At 41.9% G+C, this 20,132-nt stretch overlaps 2 protein-coding genes across 5 annotated transcripts in view; both read left to right on the plus strand.

The window, feature by feature from the left end:
- The window catches only part of CPNE4 (copine 4), a 611,710-nt gene extending 610,174 nt beyond the window's left edge, over nt 1-1,536 (plus strand). For all 3 annotated transcript variants that reach the window (XM_082392743.1, XM_082392744.1, XM_082392745.1), the window contains exon 16: nt 79-1,536. In XM_082392743.1, the coding sequence (XP_082248869.1) occupies nt 79-213 (135 nt within the window). In that variant the 3' untranslated portion in view covers nt 214-1,536. The remainder of the gene's footprint in view (nt 1-78) is intronic.
- A 17,888-nt stretch (nt 1,537-19,424) lies between these two features.
- MRPL3 (mitochondrial ribosomal protein L3) overlaps nt 19,425-20,132 on the plus strand; it is a 43,224-nt gene continuing 42,516 nt past the window's right edge. Inside the window, exon 1 of one of the 2 annotated variants that reach the window (XR_014244831.1) lies at nt 19,425-19,677. Coding sequence is in view for 1 of the 2 variants with exons in the window: in XM_082392802.1 (XP_082248928.1) it covers nt 19,586-19,677 (92 nt within the window). In the remaining variant the exon portion in view is untranslated. The remainder of the gene's footprint in view (nt 19,678-20,132) is intronic. The other variant, XM_082392802.1, reaches the window with a different exon arrangement.

Here is a 20,132-nt window from a genome sequence, read left to right on the forward strand (position 1 = left end):
CTCAAGTCTTTTAGGCTGATTTGGGTCAGATTCCCTTGGCCCGGTGCCAAAGTCACTGTGATTTCTTCTTCCCTGCAGGCATCTCCAGCTGCCCTGGCAAAGAGCGTGTTGGCTGAAGTCCCAAACCAAGTCGTGGACTATTACAATGGCAAAGGGATTAAGCCAAAATGTTCATCAGAAATGTATGACTCTTCCCGGACACTGGCTCCATGAAGTCTACACACTTTTACAGAGTCCTCAAATACTATTCCTGCTGATACTTAATACTTCTATTATCCTGTACTTAAAAAGACACACAGGTACACATTTAAAAATAGCATGTTTTGGTGATTTTTAACTAACTAACAATTTTTTTTGCATGTGTAGCCCTGAGGCCTGGATCTGCTAAGCCCTTGTATTGTTAAAGACTTTTTACAAAGAAACACGGATAATTATAACTTACTCTTTACATTACAGCATGTCGCCTTGATATAAAATGTTATCTGTATCTGTTTTTTATACAGGTTTGTTGAAATTTTGCTAAATTTCTTATTATCTTTACACTGTAAAGCATTTTGAAACATTTCTTGAACGTTGATAGCCAAAACATATTTGGTTTTATCTGCTACAGGATGAGAGACTTTTTAAAATGGCAGATGCATGGACTGTATTTTGCATGTTTAAAATAAAAAAAAAAAAAAAAAAAAACCATGCTGTTTTTGCAGTTGTCGTCCATAATTCCTCCCTGCTGAGAATGGTCTCTCCACTGAAAAAGGGGCTTATCCACCTAGAGGTGGTCTTCCTGAAGTGGGTCTGGGACACCCAATCCAGCACCTCTCAGACTTCCCCATGTATACAAATCACCAGAGGATCTTGTTTAAATTTTGACTGTGATGCAATAGGTCTGCATGGGCCCAAGATCCTACAGCTCTGAGTCCCAGATGATGCCAATTCAGGCCCCATGTTTATGTCACTCCCTAGGAATGACCTCAAAGAGTCTTCAATAGACCCATGACAGTGGAAACTTGTCCACAGCAAATAGCCATGTGGTATGGCTTTCCAGAGAGGTGGACCGCCAGGTTGATGTTTAAGCTTAGTCTAGGGCTTCTTTGTGCCTCTTTTTATTGCTCCTGAGAGCGAACTCAGTCATCAACACAAATGCCTGGAATCATTGTTTTGGGTGGAGGTGTTTTGTTTTGATATAAACAAGCCAGTCTTGAACCAAAAGAATGTTTCACTTGTATAGTCTTCTTGAAGAGAAATGGACAAGTGTTCTGCAAGCATAAAAGGCCCTAGGTGGAGCCCACTTTTGGTCAGAGATACGGGAAAGTAAATCACAAGGCAAAATAGATCTGTTTGTTGTTCGGTGATGGGGGAAGTATTTAACAAGCAAACTAAATGCCTTGTACGATTTCCAGTGGTATAACTATAGATCTTAACCTTGCAAATACATGTTGGCCAAAAGCACATTTGGGAATGATGGTAAAATGTATGACTGAAAAAAATCATAAATATTTAAACTGTATTATTTTATGAATAAATTGGGTACTTACGGAATTTTTTCTAAGACTTATAGTCTTGTTTCTCTTTTCAAGGCAATTTCTGAACAGTGTTCATGTAAGTGACTTGGCCTCAGGTTAGGAATAGCTCTTTCACAGTCCCATAGAAACATGTGGATCATGGTTTTTAACAGGCAAGGAATTAAAATACTTAGACCCTGTTCACCAGAAATAGCTGGTGGTTGTTTCTAACCCAAAACAAGGACATGAGCTTCAATGCCTATGTGCCAGGAACATAGTAAGCAATATGTTTAATGAATAGATAACTATTCAATAGATAGATGCTTAATGAATAAATGGAATACTACTCAAATGAGTGAATGCATGAAAGAACGAATGAATGGACTTGTTAATGTGCCTCATGATCAACATCAAATCCACTGTAGATGTTTTTTCATTTTTTAAAATTTTTATTGAAGTATAGTTGATTTACAATGTTGTGTTACTTTTAGGTGTACAGCAAAGTGTTTGAGTTATATATATATATATATATATATATATATATATATATATATATATATATATATATATACACACATATCCTTTTTCATGTTCTTTTCCATTATGGTTTATTACAGGAAATTGAATATAGTCCCCTGTGCTGTACAGTAGGTACTTGTTGGTTATCTATTTTATATATAATAGTGTGTATCTGTTAATCCCAACCTCCTAATTTATCCCTCCATGCCCCCCTTTCCCCTTTGGTGACCAGAAGTTTGCTTTCTATGTCTGTGAGTCTATTTGTGTTTTGTAAATAAGTTCATTTGTATCATATTTTAGATTCCATATATAAGTGATATCACATGATATTTCTCTTTGTCTGGCTTACTTTACTTAATATGATAATCCCTAGGTCCATCCGTGTTGCTGCAAATGGCATTATTTCATTCCTTTCTATGGCTGAGTAATATTCCATTGTGTAAATATGTACCACATCTTCTTTATCCATTCATCTGTTAATGGACACTTAGGTTGCTTCCATGACTTGGTTATCATAAATAGTGCTGCAATGAAATTGGTGTGTATGTATCTTTTAATGGTTTTAATGGTTTTCTCTGGATATATGCCCAGGAGTGGGATTGCTGGATCATATGGTAGCTCTATTTTTAGTTTATTGAGGAACCTCCACACTGTTCTCCATAGTGGCTGCATCAATTTCCATTCCCACCAACAGTGTAGGAGGGTTCATCTTTTCTCCACACCCTCTCCAGCATTTATTGTTTGTAGACTTTTTGATGATGGCCATTCTGACCAGAGTGAGGTGATACCTCATTGTAGTTTTGATTTGCATTTCTCTAATGATTAGTGATGTTGTGCATTTTTTCATGTGCCTGTTGGCCATCTGCATGTCTTCCTTGTAGAAATGTCTATTTAGGTCTCCTGCCAAATCCACTGTAGATTTAACAGGTGTAGATTGAGTGGATGTGGCTGTCAATCAAAATGAGACACCATGTCATTCTCAAATATCTCTTGGGATCCACTACATTCATGTCAGGATGCCTGGGGTCTGGGAGATAGGGTGCTAAGGATAGAGTCCAGGTTTTCTGGCAGAACCTTAAGGCAGTCAACTTCCCTTTTCATGGCCACTCAAGCCCAGCTCAAAAGAATAATAAAAATAATAACTAACAGTCATTGTACCAGCCACTGTTCTAAGTGCTTGTCACAGGCTACCTCATTTAATTCTCCCAACAGCCCCAGAAGGTAGATAGTATTATGAGTCTCATTTTGCAGATAAGGAACTTAAATACACAGAGTTTGGGTGACTAACCCAAGGTCATACAGCTATCAAAAGGCATAGCCAGGATTTGAACCAGATACTCTAGCTCTTGAGCACAAACTCATTTTATAATCCCCATTTCAGCTACCCTCCTGGCACCTTACCCATCTACTTGCCATATTCAACAGCAGATTATTAAGATATTTGAAAGAATGAGCCTTAAAATATGACCTTTGCCTCCATTTCAGAAATCTCTGTCTCATCTGGTGATCTCATCTTTTTTTCGTGGGCTTTTGGCATCTCATGATGTATAACATCCCGCTGGGAGCAGTGGAAGAGTCTCGAGACACACCCAGGTCTTCCCAGCTTCTTGCTACCAAGGAGACCATGTAGATGAGACATTTCAAACACAGATGCTTCCAGGAGCCGAGACACCATGTGAACAACTGAGGAGGAACAGGTTTAAAGGGAGGGATGTAAAGTAAGGGGTGTGGTGAGGATGGAGGAAAACTGGAAGGCAAGTGTGCAGAGGAGGGCTGCTCCACCCAGCTCCAGGGGCCAGGCAGGACCATGGACCCAGTGCAGCCAGGCGGTTCAGTTTTTCAAGACCATTGAAAAATGTGATATTTCACATAAAACCTGCCAATTTGTAAATAGAAAAACCTCATTCAAAATTCAGCAATCGTTTTAAATACTAAAAGGGCTAAAGTGTCTGCGTCAAATGAAAAATACCTCTGGGTTCCCGTTGGCTCTGGAGTGCAAATTCGGAACTACTGAGTTATATGCATGTGTGGCCTGCCCTCCAACAGGCCTCAGTAGATAACTCCTGAGGACCCCAAAGAGATTTTATTTATGTGGTTTACGTCTATTGATATTTGCTGTATTTTAAATTGAAACTGAAACTATAGTATATTTATTAATTCATTTATATCAAATTATATATTAACATAAGAATGTTTTTAGAAAAACCTGTATTTTCAAAACCAAAAAACAGTGAGACAAGCTGCATTGTGTCTTGCTTAACAAAAGCCAGCTGGATTCTTACATCTGCTTCTGCATTCAACCTGTTGTGAAACGATGTCTTGGTTGAAGTACAATGAAGAAACTCTACTCTTACGTGGCTATGTAGTTGGTAAGGGGAGGAATATTTTTAAGATAATTGTGCTAGTTCTTCTTTTTACCACGAGAAAATTCAACCAATGGTAGTTTCTTGAAGGTCAGTTGCAATTTTGAATATGGAAGCATATCAATAAATGCTTCCTGGCATTTTCCATGGTTCCTTTACCCATGCATGATTCTGCAACATCATGCATTGGCCATTCAGAAAATGATGACCCACTCAGTTATTCACATGTTCCAAATACTTCCACAGTTTATAGCATAAATAAAATCACATTCTTCTGCTGTATAATATCACAGCTGATCTCATCAGACAGTCTAAGTATTGAGAATCTGTCAAATTCCAGTGCCAGACTCAGGTTTTCCAAAATTCTATTCTTTGCTAGAAAGCTCAAATGCTATCATTGGAAACATGTACTGTCAGTTGTTTTTATTGAAGTGGCAGGCTCACTTTATTCATTTACAAGAAAATATCTCCCGAATACCCATGTCTGAATAACTCCAATTTCTGTATCAGCCTTTTGTCGAGTTAAAATGGTGTTCCATGAAGCAAAAAGGCCCACGTGCTTTTCTTCGAGGTAGAGGGGCTTTCTGGTGCTTTGATTTGATCACCCAGCATATGAAAAAGACATGGGCTCAAGGGTCGAGATTTAATAAAACTAATAATTTTTCTGCACCTTAAGACCATCCTTAAGTGAAACTGCATGTTCTTTCCTGCAAGGTTGTGCTGGTGAAAATAGAATGACCACTGGTAAAGTGATGCCACCTTGACGTGAGCCAAGACACGAGCAGTTTTCCCCACTGATGCTTTTGCACTATTGGTGCAAATGTCGACAACGTGAAAAAGGCAAATAACATCTTAGTGTCATTGTAAAAAAAAGTTTTCACCTCACAGGCTTCCTGAAAGGGTCTCAGGGACCTTCGGGAACCACACTTTGAGAACTGCTTGCTCTAGACCTCCTGACAAGAGGGCTGTTGGTTCGCTATTTCTCCGTAATAAATTACCACAATCTCCGTGGCTTAAAACAGCACACATTCAGTACTGCACAGTTCCCTGAAGTCAGAAGTCTAGGGAGACTCAGCTGGGTTCTCTCAGTCTCATAAGGCTGAAATCAAGATGTCAGCGGGACTGCATTCCTTGCGGAATGCCCTGGGAAAGAATCTGCTTCCCAGCTCCTTCAGATTGAGGTCCTGTTTCCTCATTGGCTGTCAGCTGGGAGGTCGGGGGGTGGGGGGGGAGTGGTCTTTACTCCTAGAGGCCTCCAGCCTCCCTTCCCTGCTTTCCATATGGCCCCTCCAGTACTGGTGGGTCAAGCACCTCTCAGACATTGACTCTCCCTTCCTTCTTCTGCAGCATCTCTCTGACTCCAGCAACAGAAAGTTCTTTGCCTTCAAGGTTCATGTGACCACATTGAACCACCCAGGTGATCCAGGACTTACTATACAAAGATCTGTAACCTTAATGACATCTGCAACATCCCTGATGTCATGGAATATAACATGTTTATAGCTTCCAGGGATTAGGGCTTGGACATGTTTGAGTGGCCATTCTGCCTACCCCAGAGGGAATGCAGGATATTGCCAGATGATTCTAAAAGGAAACATGGAGTGTTCAAGAAGTGTAAAAAGGTTGCCCATGGAGACAGAAGGAGAATACAGACAAGGCCAAGGAGTGATGGTAAAAATACCTGCTGATTCCAAATTGCTGCCCAGGAGAGCATCCTCTAAATCTGTTTGAATACCTTGTTTCTTCAGTCTTTCCAGCACTTGCTAAATACCCACCTGCACTAAGCTTGGGGGTGGGGATGAGGATGTAGGGGGGAGTTAGGAGTGAAGGAAGCAGAGGATACATGGTCTCTGCATCCAGAGGAGCTCCCAGCCCAGAGCTGCTCTCTGATTCTAGGACTTTGGAATCCTGTTAGACATACCATGCATGCCTTAACATTAAGACACACAAGATTTAAGGACTTTCTCATGAAGATGCTCTTAAATATTGAAAGGAAAAGAGTGTTGCAGGGAAAGAGGTGGGGACACGTGAGAAGAAACAGCAAGACTGCCTACCATTCTCATCCTCCTCCTCCTCCCTGCCCCCTACATGAGACTGACCTTCAAATCAGTCCAGAAAAAATTCTACTTTCTCAATACCTCTAGACACTCTGCCCTCCTACTGAGCACAGTTCAGTGGAAATACCTAGTATTTTCCAGCCAGAACAACCTGGATCCAAATCCAATCTTTGCTACTTCAGAGTTGTATGATATCCCTGATCCTCAACTTTCCCATCTATGGAATGGGGAGAATAATTTCTACTTTGACAGGTTTCCTTGAGGATGTGAGATAATGTGTGTAACCCTGTCTAGGGTTGCAGGTTGGGTTTCCCAAGAAGCAAACTCTGAGACTGAGATTATTGTGCAGGTAGATTATTAAGAGAACATTATTAAGGAAATATTCTTGGGATTATGAGCTGTGGAAGGAAAGGGAAGGAGGTACTACTGGGCAGAGGAAATGTTGGGTTGCAACATAGTCCTTCCAAGTTACCCCGAGTTGGGGCAAGGTGGCCACGCCTTTATACCCCCTCATAGACCAACCAGCCAGTGATGTAAGCTGCCTCAAGAAGAAGGGTGGTTTGGAGTGAATAAGTCCTTCAGTCCTGAAGGGGAGATCTGAGTTTCACAGCACAACACCCATGACCCCTGGCATATGGCAAGTACTTAACACATTGTAACACTTTCTATTATAATTATCAGCATCATTTTTATCTTTCTTTTTATAGCCATTGCCCTGACTTAGTTTAAGTCTTCATCATCTCTTGTCTGGGATATGAAAGAGCCTCCTAACTGGTTTTCCTAATCTACATTGTCTTCCTCAGATCTGTTCTCCATACTGTTGCCAGAGTGATGGTTATAATCTAAGCCTCTCACTGCCCTGCTTAAAATCCTCCAGTGGCTCCCCACAAACTTCAGGATAAAAAAAGATCACTTTAAAGTGACCTTGAACATAACATATACCTGACTTTCCCATCTGATCCTTGCCCACTTTCACTGCCCCCCTCGACCACCCCACTGCTATTTGACAACCTCTTCACACTGCATTTGTTGAAGCTTCCCCCAACCCACCTCTTCACTCTGTTGGTTTCTGCTTATCTTTGAGGTCTCAGCTCAGGTGACAACTGCTCTCAGAAGCCCCCCCGAAACGAGACATGGCCAAGTATTTGTATTCCTCTTACCAGTTCCCTTTTCATCTGTGCATACTTATGTCAGAAGTCCCTCCAACTAGGACCTGAGTTTCTCCTAGAAAGCGGAGTCCTCAGGTCCCATTGTACAATCAGCACAGATACAATATCAGAGCATGCAGGGCTAAACCAGTAAGAGGAGGTGCCCTTCTGGTCAATGACAGACCTCCCCACAGTCTTCTGAGAAATGTAGCTGCCACACACAAATCAGATTCTGGTGCATTAACTTCCATTCCACCAAAAGTCACTGTTTAACACAAAGATTTCCAGACCAACAGGATGAAGTACAACAAACTTATAAGAGAATGTGACCAGTATCTTAAGGTTGATGTGATATAATTACATAATCCAGATGTTTCCAAAACTTCTCCTGCCTTTCATTAAAAACACCAACAGAATAGAGGGATGAAAATGTTTGGGAATAAAGACACAGACCTACTAGAGAATGGACTTGAGGATATGGGGAGGGGGAAGGGTAAGCTGTGACAAAGTGAGAGAGTGGCATGGACTTATATACAGTACCAAACGTAAAATAGATAGCTAGTGGGAAGCAGCCGCATAGCACAGGGAGATCAGCTCGGTGCTTTGTGACCACCTAGAGGGGTGGGATAGGGAGGGTGGGAGGGAGGGAGATGCAAGAGGGAAGACATATGGGAACATATGTATACATATAACTGATTCACTTTGTTATAAAGCGGAAGCTGACACGCCATTGTAAAGCAATTATACTCCAATAAAGATGTTAAAAAAAAAATGTTTGGGAACTAGAAACAGAGGTTCACAACATTGTGAATGTCCAAACTGTCATTGAATTGCTCACTTCAAAATGACTAATTTTATCTTATGTATGTTATCTTACATGAATTTCACCTCAGTTTTAGAAAAACAAAAACAGTAAATACCCCAGCTTATTTGATGAGCAGACAGTCCAGTCATTCACCAGGTTTCCTCCTGGACCCACCCTCACTTCTCACCTTGGATGTGGCTCCAGGTTCTTCTGCTAATCACCCTCCTTCCACATTAGCACATTTCTGGGCTGCTGCATCTTCTCTCAATCATACGCCACCCCTACCTACCACCACCCCACCACCATGGACACAGTCCCCATGCTTAATTCCCCAAAGTACAGCCAAGAACAGACAGTAGCGCTCAACAAAGCTTTCCTGAATGTTTGAACTGAATAAAGAACATTTTTAATGTGATGGAGATGCATTTAAAAGGGGATGCTGTATTTGCTCTAAGAACTTGTGGATTATAAGATGCACCATTCATATCATAACTCCTAAGAGAAAAAGAAACACCATAAAATATTTACAGAAATTTCACATTTGCCAATAAAGCACACATTTATCCCCAAAATCCCATTCTTCTTTCTTCTTTAGAGTCAAAATGCATCTAAGCCTTCTTCATGTTGTGACTTTAAACGTGCTTCTACCATTTACACATAAGCAGAGCATCACAAATAAATGTTGGGATTTGTAACTGCTTGGGACCTTGACCTTTTGGGATTTTTAGGGCAGATAATATAATTCTGACGTTTACCCAAGAACACTGAGGTTTTGTATGTGTTTCCAATTTGATGAAACTTACAGTGGTTTCTAATTTTAAAAGCCCAGTGTGGATTCACAAAGGAACACCAGTCGGCCATTCCATTCCTGACTGTTTCTGTGGCTCCTGAGAACATAAAAGGGAGCCTTGCTAATGGAACCTTGCAGCCTTGCTAATGGAACAAAGAATACTTTTCTCCAGAACGTAAATACAGCTTCAAGTTTGGCATTATGAATCATTTCTCTAGTCTTGCCCAGAAACTTCTGAAAGAAAAATAAAATAGATTCAAACATACATTGGTTTCTTATAGTATATGGAGTGCCCTGTTCTTTTATACATCTATGTACATACATGCACATATATTCATTAGCTTTCACTTTGTAAAATTGAAAGCAGAGCTGAAGGTTGGCAGGGTTCCCTCTAAGATGAACAGACAGCATTTCCCTCATTATTGCCCCATCCTGATGGCCAGGTGGGATTTCTAAGAAAGGAATTTCTTTCACAGGTGATTAAAAGGTATGTATTTCAAAAGAAAGATCTTTTCTTCCCTTTTCTTCCCTTTTGCATATTGAATGAGTTTTCTAAATGACATAAAATGCTAAAGAGTACCTCCTGCATTCATTAACAATCCACAGGTAAATCCTTGGTAACCAGCTGGGATCCACTGGGACCAAAATCCCTGCCTTATGGAAAGCAATCAGAGCACCAAATGTCAAATCCAGGTGGACTGGAGTGTGGGATATGAAAAATATGTACACCCACAGGGACTGGATTAGGCTAAGAAAATAATTTCATAATCTAAACTAATTCATTTAGAGTTAAATATGAATCAAATGAATTGAAAGTGATTACAAATATCATTAAATATAGCCACAGTCGAGAAATTACCATCATGTTCTGTTTATGTCTCTTTATTTAATAGCCTCAGGATCAGAATGAACTTAGCTGAGCTGCCATCCTGCAGGTCTCAGTTCATTCTAGAATGTGCATTTATCCATTCTAGCGAGAGTAGTTAACAAGGTGGTCCTACACTCTTGAAGAAGGCTGACTCAAGATGGTTATGAGCAAGAGTTTTGGTGTCAGGCACAAATATGTTTCCTAGACAATATAAATTTTGTTGCCTTCTCTGACCCTCAGATTTCTCATCTGCAAAATGGAAATGATACTATCTGCCTCTTAGAGTCCTTGTGAGGACTTCAGGAGATAATATCTTTAAAATGTTGAGCTCAGTTGCATGGCATATAATAAGCAGTCTCTAGGTCATTATTTGTAGCATAATGGGCAAGGTGTATAGCCTGGAAGACAAAAAGAAGGCTAAAAAAATAATAAGTACGATGAAAAATGCACAAAACTGTGGCATTTGATGACCCTTGTCACAGTGGCTGGCTCACGGATAAACATGTGACCTGAGCCAGGCCAGAAAATCCAAACCCAGGACTTTTGCTGGAGCTCCCAGGAGAGAGTAACTGTGCCCTGACATTGCTGCCCTGTGAGGACATGACCCTGCAGGTGGGGGAAGACTTCGCTGGCGCCTCATGGGAATGAGGCCAGTGCAGAATGAAGAGGTAAAAAGGGAAAAGGGAAGGCAGCATCCTGATGACCTCAGCCAGGCTCTGGATCCAGCCTCGCCCCTGGAATTCACCACCACCAAAGCCTGTAGTTGTCCTTTCACCTAATCCAGTTGAAGCTGGACTTCTGTTGCTCACAGCCAGAGATTTTTGACTTGACCTTGGGCAGAGAGGAAAGATGGCAGGGCAGGGGTGGAGGGAGGTGGTGCTGCATGCTGTTCCTTCCCTCACCAGCTATGAAGGGAACCCGTTCCCCTCACTTCTTTCTGGTCACTGAACACTTGTGGGGCTGAGAACTATCTGAATTAATATAAATCACTCATCTATTAATATTTGATTGTAAGTCTTCCGCCTCAGGACTTTGGAGGACAGGCTCATCTTTGATTTCCCTGTAGGATTTAGGGTAGAGATAGCAGGTGGGATTTGGAACGTAGAAAGTCCTTGCATATTCATTGAATGAAACAAACATGTTGCCCATTCACCAATTTTTCCTTGTGTGAGATGGAAAAGAGACAGAGGAGATACAGACAATTTGTTTCTGGAATGGATCAAATCATCTGAGTTGCCATTGCAGGGAAAGGGCAAAAGGAAAGTCCTCCTCTCTTCTGCCTGAGGGAAACCCACCCTGTTCCTTCTTAATATTCTATATCTACCACTTCTTACTGTTTCCTATGTGATGACCCATTACATTTTTCATTTCAGGATTTGGAATAATTCAGAAACAAAGGAGAGATTAAAATCAAATCTTTCTCACATTCTTGGAAGCAGGAAGGACATTCTAATTAAGGTGTTCTCTAAATTTGCTAGAAGTTTAAGGGGAAAAACTGAGAGAAGTTTCAGGGAGAATGGCTCCTTGTCCATGGGTAGCGTCTTTTTCCTCCTGAAGAAAATCCACTCTGCTTTAGAGTCCAAGAAAGCATCCATCAGGACCAGCATATTTCTGCTGCCTGAGACCTCCAAATTTCCAGTCCTGGGATGCTTCCCTGTGCTCATGGGAGGAAGAGCCAGATTTCAGTGACAAAGTCAATTTCCCCAAGGATCAATTTCTGATATATTTTATTTTGTTGTCTGACCAAGTCCCAAACTCCCTTTCGCAGAACGCCTTGCCTCAGAATGACATTTTACATTTAGACAGTTCCAATCTAGCTGATATTTCACTTTAAAGATCATTTCCCCCCTTTTCTACTGGTCATAACTTAAGCAAGGAGATGTTTTATAAATAACTTCGGCTTTCAGTCACCCAATACAGCAAACCCAAGGGCTCAGCATCATGTAAAGTGGAAAAATAGAACGGGAATTAGGAGACCTGGGTTCTAAAGCAGGCTGGCCTAGGTACATGGCTTTCCTACGGATGTTTACTAAATATCCATCTTGCAAAATTTATCTAACCTTTCCAGCCACAATACTTTCCTCATAGGTTGCTGTGGGGATTAAATAATAATATTTGCAAAACATTTACCATTACACCCAACACTATATAAGTGGCTCAAAAAATTATTATGAGTCTTTTCATTACTACTATTACTACTGCTATGATATAGCAGCAGTTCTTTTTCCAGAAAACTCATGTTCTCTCAGACAAACTACTGTTCCCATAATGACTATTCACTTGAAGGAAACTTTAAGGCAAAGTCTGCCTACCCACACCTGGCATTCTCTGCACTGCTCCTGGACTGGAGAGTGTGGATTCCAAGGGTAAAGAAAGAAACAGAAGGAAGAGAGAAGAGTAGGCTTAGCATATTATACCTTGTCCAGAAAGGAGCCCAGTCTCCTTGATGGTAGTGTGATGATGATGATGATAAAGATGATGATGGTGATGATGGCGATGGTGATGATAAAGCTGATGATGAAGGTGGTGGTGATGGTGATAAAGCTGATGATAATGGTGGTGGTGCTGGTGATGATAAAATGATGGTGACAATGATGATGATGATGGTGATGATAATGATGATGTTTTTAAACAATGAAAACACTACTCTTTCATATGCTGTATTTCTGTAGTATTGGAAGGAGATCAGAAAACATGGAGATAAAGGACACTAGAGGCAAAACAATGACAAAGAGATGTCCTAACACCTGTTAGGAATCTTGCAAGACTGCATCAAGATGAATTTGTTCATGTACAAAATACCAATGAGAAAGTTAGAAAAGGATAAGTCAAGATTTTTCACAATTATTGCAATATCTAACAGAAAGTGAATGTAAATATTAATAGTAATAGTAGTCGACAGTTTTTTTAGTTCTTACTATGTGCCAACTACTGTGTTAAGCACTTTGCATGCATCATTTCATTTCCTCTGTACTGTTGCCTTAAGAGGGTTTTTTTTTTTTTTTTTTTATGACTTTTCTAGATGAGGAAGCTCAGGGAAACAAGTGATTCCCCCAGGTGCATGGAAATAGTAGCAGACACAGGATCTGAACCCAGACTTTCCCACTTCTAAAAAAAGTCTGCTCTTAGCTATTATATGAGTAGATGGAGTCCTTTGCTTCTGATGTTGGTGGATGAGGCAAAAGGAGCATGTTGGTGAGCAAAACAGAGTCTTTTGCTCTTGTTAGTCATTTGGTAACCCAAGTTCAGGCCCTTTCACCCAAGCTATGGTTCTGGGGTTGCCTCGACTCCTGTCGGTGTGATAATTCTGACTACTCTTGATATTTCACATCAGATTCATATATTTTTTTACTGAGGTATAATTCACATACCTCAAATCCTCCCTTTCAAAGTGTATATCTCAGTGGTTTTTAGTATATTCACAAAGTTGTGCCACCGTCACCACTAAAATTTTCAAGTGTTTCTGGAGCTCTTATTATATATATATATATATATATAAAACATATATATATAATATTTTTTTTTCCCTGGGGGTGGGTACCACATGGCTTGCAGGATCCTTAGTTCCCTGACCAGGGACTGAACCCACGCCCTTGGCAGTGAAAGTGCGGAGTCCTAACCACTGGACCACTAGGGAATTCCCCTGGAGCTCTTATTATAAATATAGGATTTCTGGGAGAACTGAGGAAATACATTAATATTACTCTGCCTTGAAAGAGTTTGCAATCTTGTCAAGAACGCATGGCTTATAAACTTAAGGCTCCTCACTACTTACAATAAAAGAGAATAATACCATACAAGAACGTAATATATGCAGTAAGTGCTAAGAGAGAGGAATTAACAGGCAGGTCTAGTGATGATGAGGGAGTCCTCAGTGGGGAGGTAGGCCTTGGAGATGAGGAAAAATTGGAGAGGTGGTGTGAGCGGGGAGGGCATCAGATGCAAGAAGCTGTCAGGCTAAATGGCCCAAGTGTTAAACTCTTGCCAAGCATAACTATTTGCCCTACTGAGAGACTTGCTGGGACTTCAATAGGAAATACAAAAGAGATTAGATGAAGCCCAGTGATTTCAGCCAGAGATGGCCTGCCCTATTTGAAGGTAATTTATATAATAGTGACCAACGGCTCCTCTCAGTAACTTGGGTGTGATGCTCATTGGTTTCAGCGGGATGCATGCTTTGCGGAGCAAAGACAGCATTTGGCCCATGGTAGAAATTCCTGCATTTAAAAGCCATTTTGTTCCATTTTGAAATAAAGTGGGAGTGAAAGTCATGCCCCATGATGCTTCATGGTTAATAAAACTGCAAAGGCATTTCTGCCTGGGCATAAAAGATTATTTTAAGCATCATCTTCTGGGCTCCTTGGTTACTAAGGGAATCCTGTCTCAGCTCAGCGGTGCAGACAGGCGAGTTGCCATGACAATCCTGCTAGGCCTGGTTGGAGTCTAAATACCACAGAGGGAGGAACCGCTGTCACTACCTGACCCCTGAGCAGCTTGGCAGTGCCGTCCCTGCCCCTGCAGCTGGCCACCCCTCCTGCACCCACCTCAGCTGCCCAGTCCTTGCACCTAGGGGGCACAGGCACCACTGGAAGTGCATTTAGGGTCAGTGGCTCAACTTGTTTGATGGTCAATCTCCTCTTCTGTCCCAGAATGTGCTGTTCATGCTGGGTCATATTCAAGTCTTCCTGGACACCCACAATCCTTCAAGCCTGGCCTTTGTCTCTCCGAATAGAGGAAATACTAGATATTTACCAAAAAGTTGCACTAGGAAGCAGAATAAAATCTGGAATAAATCTTATTTTCTTTCCAGCCAGACATAATCTGAAACATTTTCACAGGGGAGACCTGTCACAGTATTGGTCAATGAGCAATTGATCAATCCCTGCAACTGACTAGATGCAATTCTATCCTTTCATATGGACACACTCATGGTGTTTGTGGCAGACTATACTTTCTAAAGATGGTGGTGACCATGTCTCCCATCCCATGTGACAATGTGACTCAATGCTCACATTGAGGCATGGGTCTCTATTCCTTGAACCTGGGCCACCTGTGTCTGAAGCGAAGGAATGACATGTGATTTCTGAGGTTAGGTCATAAAAGGTAACACAGCTTATATCTGGTTCTCTTGGGATGCTTGTTCTTGGGATCCAACCCTCATGTTGTGAGGAACCACAAACAGCCACATGGAGGGACCACATATAGGTGTTCCAGAGAACAGCCTAGTTGAGGTCCTGACTGACAGGCAGCATCGAACACCAGACATGAAGTGAAGGCACCTTCAAATGATTTTAGCCCCACAGCTGACATCACCCCTGGTCTTTGAGTCATCTCAGTGGAACATGAAGCAGAAACAAGCTGTCCCCACAGTGCCCTTTCTGAATTCTCAACCAACAGGAGGCATACAAAAAATTAAATAGTGGTTGTTCTATGCCAAAAAGTTTGCGGTGATTTATTACCCAGCAATAGTAACTGGAACTACATTTTCTTCCTAGGCTGTCCTTTCTCTATTCTGCTCCTGGGGACTCTTATTCTCCCCTCAAGGAATAATTCAACTGTTACCCTTCAGATGCACATTTTTCTTCTCTTGGGTGAGAGGCAGTGCAACAGAGCAGTGAAGCACTTGGACTCTGGAGTCAGCCTGCCTGGGTTCAACTCCTGGCTCCATGACTTACTTGATAAACTTATGGTTTGTGACCTTGGATGAGCTGCTTATCTCCCCTGTGCCTCAATTTCCATATCTTTAAATGAGGATGAAAATAATAGTACATACTTCATAGGTGAGGAGTGAGTTGGAAAGCACTTAGAACAGTGCTTGCCACTTAGCACAATTTAAGTGTTGGTTATGTCTCATTCTTCTGGGACCCTTTCCAAGTATAATCAAAATTCCAAATGAACTCATTCTCTAGAATTTTTCAAGACTCTGTATCTTCTGGGCTCAGACAGGACCACGACCATGGCTCCAGATAACAAGAGTATTCACTGGTCTAGAGCTACACTTCAGCCATCAGAACTACACAGCATCTGGAGAGGACCAGGGGAAAGGAGCCGCCCTTGGCTGAAAGCATCTGGTCCTTGGGTGTGTGATGCTCCACTGTCTGCCGCCAACATTTTTGTTCAGCCATCAGAGAACTGTAAAGAAATGTATATGGGTTTAATCACATTAAGTTTCAGAACCATTCTGAGTATAAGGACAGACTGCTGGGAAACTGTAACCCACATCACCACATGGCCACACTGCTGCTGGTGCTGCTTCTTCTTCCCCCTCCTCCTCCTCCTCTTTTTCTTCTTCTTTTTTAGGCTTCAAGACAAATGTGTTTCCACGCTGATCAGCTCTTGGAACCCTAAAATCTGTGGGAGAATTAGGATTTATAAATAAAAAACTATGTTTTTAAAAGCTTTATACTGAAATTGAAAATTGTAATTTGGTCTTACTGGAGGACATTGAGGCAGAAATCATCTTCTTACAGATTCTGCAATATGGCTGTTTAAGTTTTCTATTCTAATTAGCAATGGGATCTCAAAGTTCAAAATTTCCTAAAGTTCATTTTATCTATTCCCCATCTAATACTCAATGAACTTTCATAAAATCTCTACCAATTTTAAAATATGCTAAATTCTCACAACTTTAGAAAAATGGAAGAAAGCCAAGGATAATTTAATTAGAAGTCTAAACTCAAAATAATTTTTAATTTCAAATATAAGTCATGTTATAAGCTAAGAGATAGCAAAAAGGAATGTAAAATATAAACTAATCAGCAATGAAAAATGTACCATTCTGCAAGCAGCCAACCAAACACGACATATCACAAACACTGTAAGAACTAACTGAAGGGCCTAAAGGCAGGAACACATGAAAAAGATACTTTCCAATAAATCCTTGGTTTGAAACCTACTCCTTCTAAGATGGTTCTCTTTTGTTGCCCATGGCTTTAGAAATTCAGAAGTGAAACTATTCCTCATGTTTTATTTAATATGAAGAATATTTATTACATCAGCTTTGGTCTGAATTAGAGGAGCAAGGATTACAGAATGGTAGCATTAAAGGGAGATAATGGGGGCTATCTTTGTTCCAGTGAGAAACGGAAGTCCCAGAGAGGCTGATATCAGGGTCCCAGGGTCCAGGGTGGTCTCTGAAGGATGACATTAGAAATGCTAGGAAGCTTGAGCTCAGCTCCCTAAAGGAGACCTGGCTGGGTCGCTTGAGAACTGGACTGGTCCTTGTGAATTAGCAGCACTCCATAGTGACTAAATCAAGTAAGATGATACCTCCCAGACCCAGCTGGCAATCAGGAGATGTGTGCTGTGTGACAGCAGACAAAGCATGTTTTGCTTTGATTCGGTTCAGCAGTAGCGTCTGCTAAGGATTTCATTGACTCAAGGTTGCCATTATGGACCAGGAGAGTTTTGGCACTAGGGGCAAAGTTAGACTGAATGGCTGACTCCTCAGGCCTCACAGACCACAGTGTGTGATAGGATCACTTACCAATTTTCTTCTTAACGATAGAGGAATTCCAACACAAGAGTAATAACACATTTGTCTCACAGAATCAAAGAAATAGAATGGCTGAGAGCACATACTCTGTGGGCACACTGCTGAGATTTAAATTTTGGCCCTTACTAGTCGAGTGAACTTGTGTTGTGTAATCTCTCTGTGTTTATTTTCTCAATTGTAAAATGGAGATAATTATAGTATTATCACATGGGGTTATCATAAAGATCAAGTGAGGAAATACACTGAAAGAGTGAACATGAATCCTGTTAGGAATCAGACTTCGGTGTTTAATTTATAATGGAATGTCAACACAATACTTCTAACAGAACACACCCAAGGTCACAACCCAGCTACAAAATGACTAACAGTTCCTTCATCTGAGTGATTTCTGCTCCCTCACCATCATCATCCCTAGTCTCACTTTGTCTTTCGTTCCTCCAGATCAAAATTATTGAGATGCCCAAATGCTGAATTGTCCTTGATAGCATCCATTCCAAAACAAGTCCCTGTTTTCCTGATGCCACCCAGCATAAGTTCAAATCTTATAACTCGTTTGTATAGAGACATCCTCAGGTGTATGCTCTCTCTTGCTGCAGCAAGCTAATTAAACTTAACCTTGTTTGAGTTTGGGTGTGCCCCTGGTGGTCTCTGACTGATGGGCTTCCACAATACTCAGCACATATAATAGCATACTATATGCACAAGAAATGCTAGCCACTGGCAGTAGTAGGCAAGTCTTTTTATTCCCAACTTCTTGCATACAGCACACCTCAAGACATGCTTGTTCAATAAAGGGCTATTCTCAAATAACTGGGAAGCCAGGCTAAGATGAGAAAACAAAGCAAACATTTAGAGACTGTGCTTTGTTTTCTAATTTTTATTTTTAGAGAACAGTCCAAGTAGTTACCAGGAATTGACCATTGCCTGGACTTTTTAAGCTAGGGTAGCCAGATCTTGAATAAAAGAGGGTCTTGAAATAGCTAAACTTTTAAGTTTTTATTTCTGAATTTCTGCAAATACCCATTTGACAAAGAAGGAAACAAACTTTTGAAGTAATAGAATGAATGCCCAAGATACATCCATGGTGATTAGGTTTATTTGCACCTAAGGTGTATTAGGTATCTGTTTAGTGACTCAAAATGAGAGTAATCGTTTATTCTCTGTGGCAGTTTCTTCTGGTCAGGAACCCATGAGTTCCTTAGCTGGGTGGTTCAGGCTCAAAGTCTTTCATGAATTGCAATCATCTGAAAGGTTGCCTGGGACCGGAGGATCCCCTTCCTAGGTGGTTCACTCCTAGCTGGAAAATTGGTTCCTCTCCACAGGGCTGTTTGAGTGTCTGCAGGACATGACCGCTGGCTTTCCCCATAGGGAGCCGTCCAAGAGTCCAAGACACTAGCAATACCTTTTATGATCCACCCCTGGAAGTCACACATCATCAACTTGGCCATATTCTACTAGTGCATGCCAACCCTGTTTCAGTGCCGACCCTGCCCATCTGCCAGATGTGCTATTTTGGACCAGCACCAAAATTCTAAGTCTGTGTTCCCTCATTTATAATATAAAAATAACAACCTCCCTTCAGGGCTGTTTTGAACGTAAGCCAATATAAGATTATCAAGCGCTGCTTAGTACAATGAGCTGCCCCACAACAGGCATTACTTAGAAGTGATTTCGTTTCCTTAGGAAGCCTGTCCCTAGTTCGCCTCATTCTCCTGAAGTTTAAACTCCGAGCATCCTTTTTTTTTCCACCCCTGGAGAGCCGAGTCAGTCAGATCCCACCCTACCCAGCCGACTCGATCCCGACGTAGGACTATTCAGGAGGCGGCACTCTAGTTCCCGGGGCTCACCTCGGCACCGGCGCACTTTGCGAACGGACCGGAAGTGGCTCCGGCAGCTCTTCTTCGTCCGGAAGGGCAGTGGCGGGCGGCCGGCTGGACGGTTCGGGAGGACTCTGCGGACTGGGTCGCCGGCGAGGGGACTCCCTGAAAGCGGAGCGGCGGGGCGCCCGGAGGTGAAGGGGTTGCGCCCTCCCGGCCTAGTCATGCCCGGTTGGAGGCTGCTGGCTCGGACCGGCGCTCGGGTGCTGGACCGCGGCGCGGGCGGCCTGGGCGCTGCCCGGGGCTCCGAGAACAGGTGGGTGCGGAGGAGAGACGAGGGTGCGGGGTGGTCCCTGCACCTGTGGCTTCGGACTGTGGCCTGGCCCGGCGCGGGGTAGGAGGGGGTTCCGTCCAGGCCTGAAGAGTAAGAATCATTGCTGTAAGGACGTGCCCTTTGAAGGATGGAAGGAGTGGGGGTTTTTGCTTTTTAATGCTGATGAGCATTAAAACAAGCATTACCAACAGCAATAATATTATCTGCCAATTAGTGAGTGTTTACTCTGTGATATATGTTCAGTTAGGAACATTAGGCTCCTTAGGTCATGTAGCCTCGCGTTAGAGCTGCTATCATCCGTTTTACAGATACCATCATTTTCCCGTCCTATCATTATTCCGTTTTGCAGGTAAAAGGGAAGCTTAGAGAAAAGTGATTTGCCCAAGGTCACTTAACTAATAAGTGCAAAATTGGGACTCTAGCCTGGATGTATCTAC

Source organism: Balaenoptera borealis (genome assembly GCF_965194805.1).
Source record: "Balaenoptera borealis genome assembly, chromosome: 5".
NCBI classification, from domain to species: domain Eukaryota; kingdom Metazoa; phylum Chordata; class Mammalia; order Artiodactyla; family Balaenopteridae; genus Balaenoptera; species Balaenoptera borealis.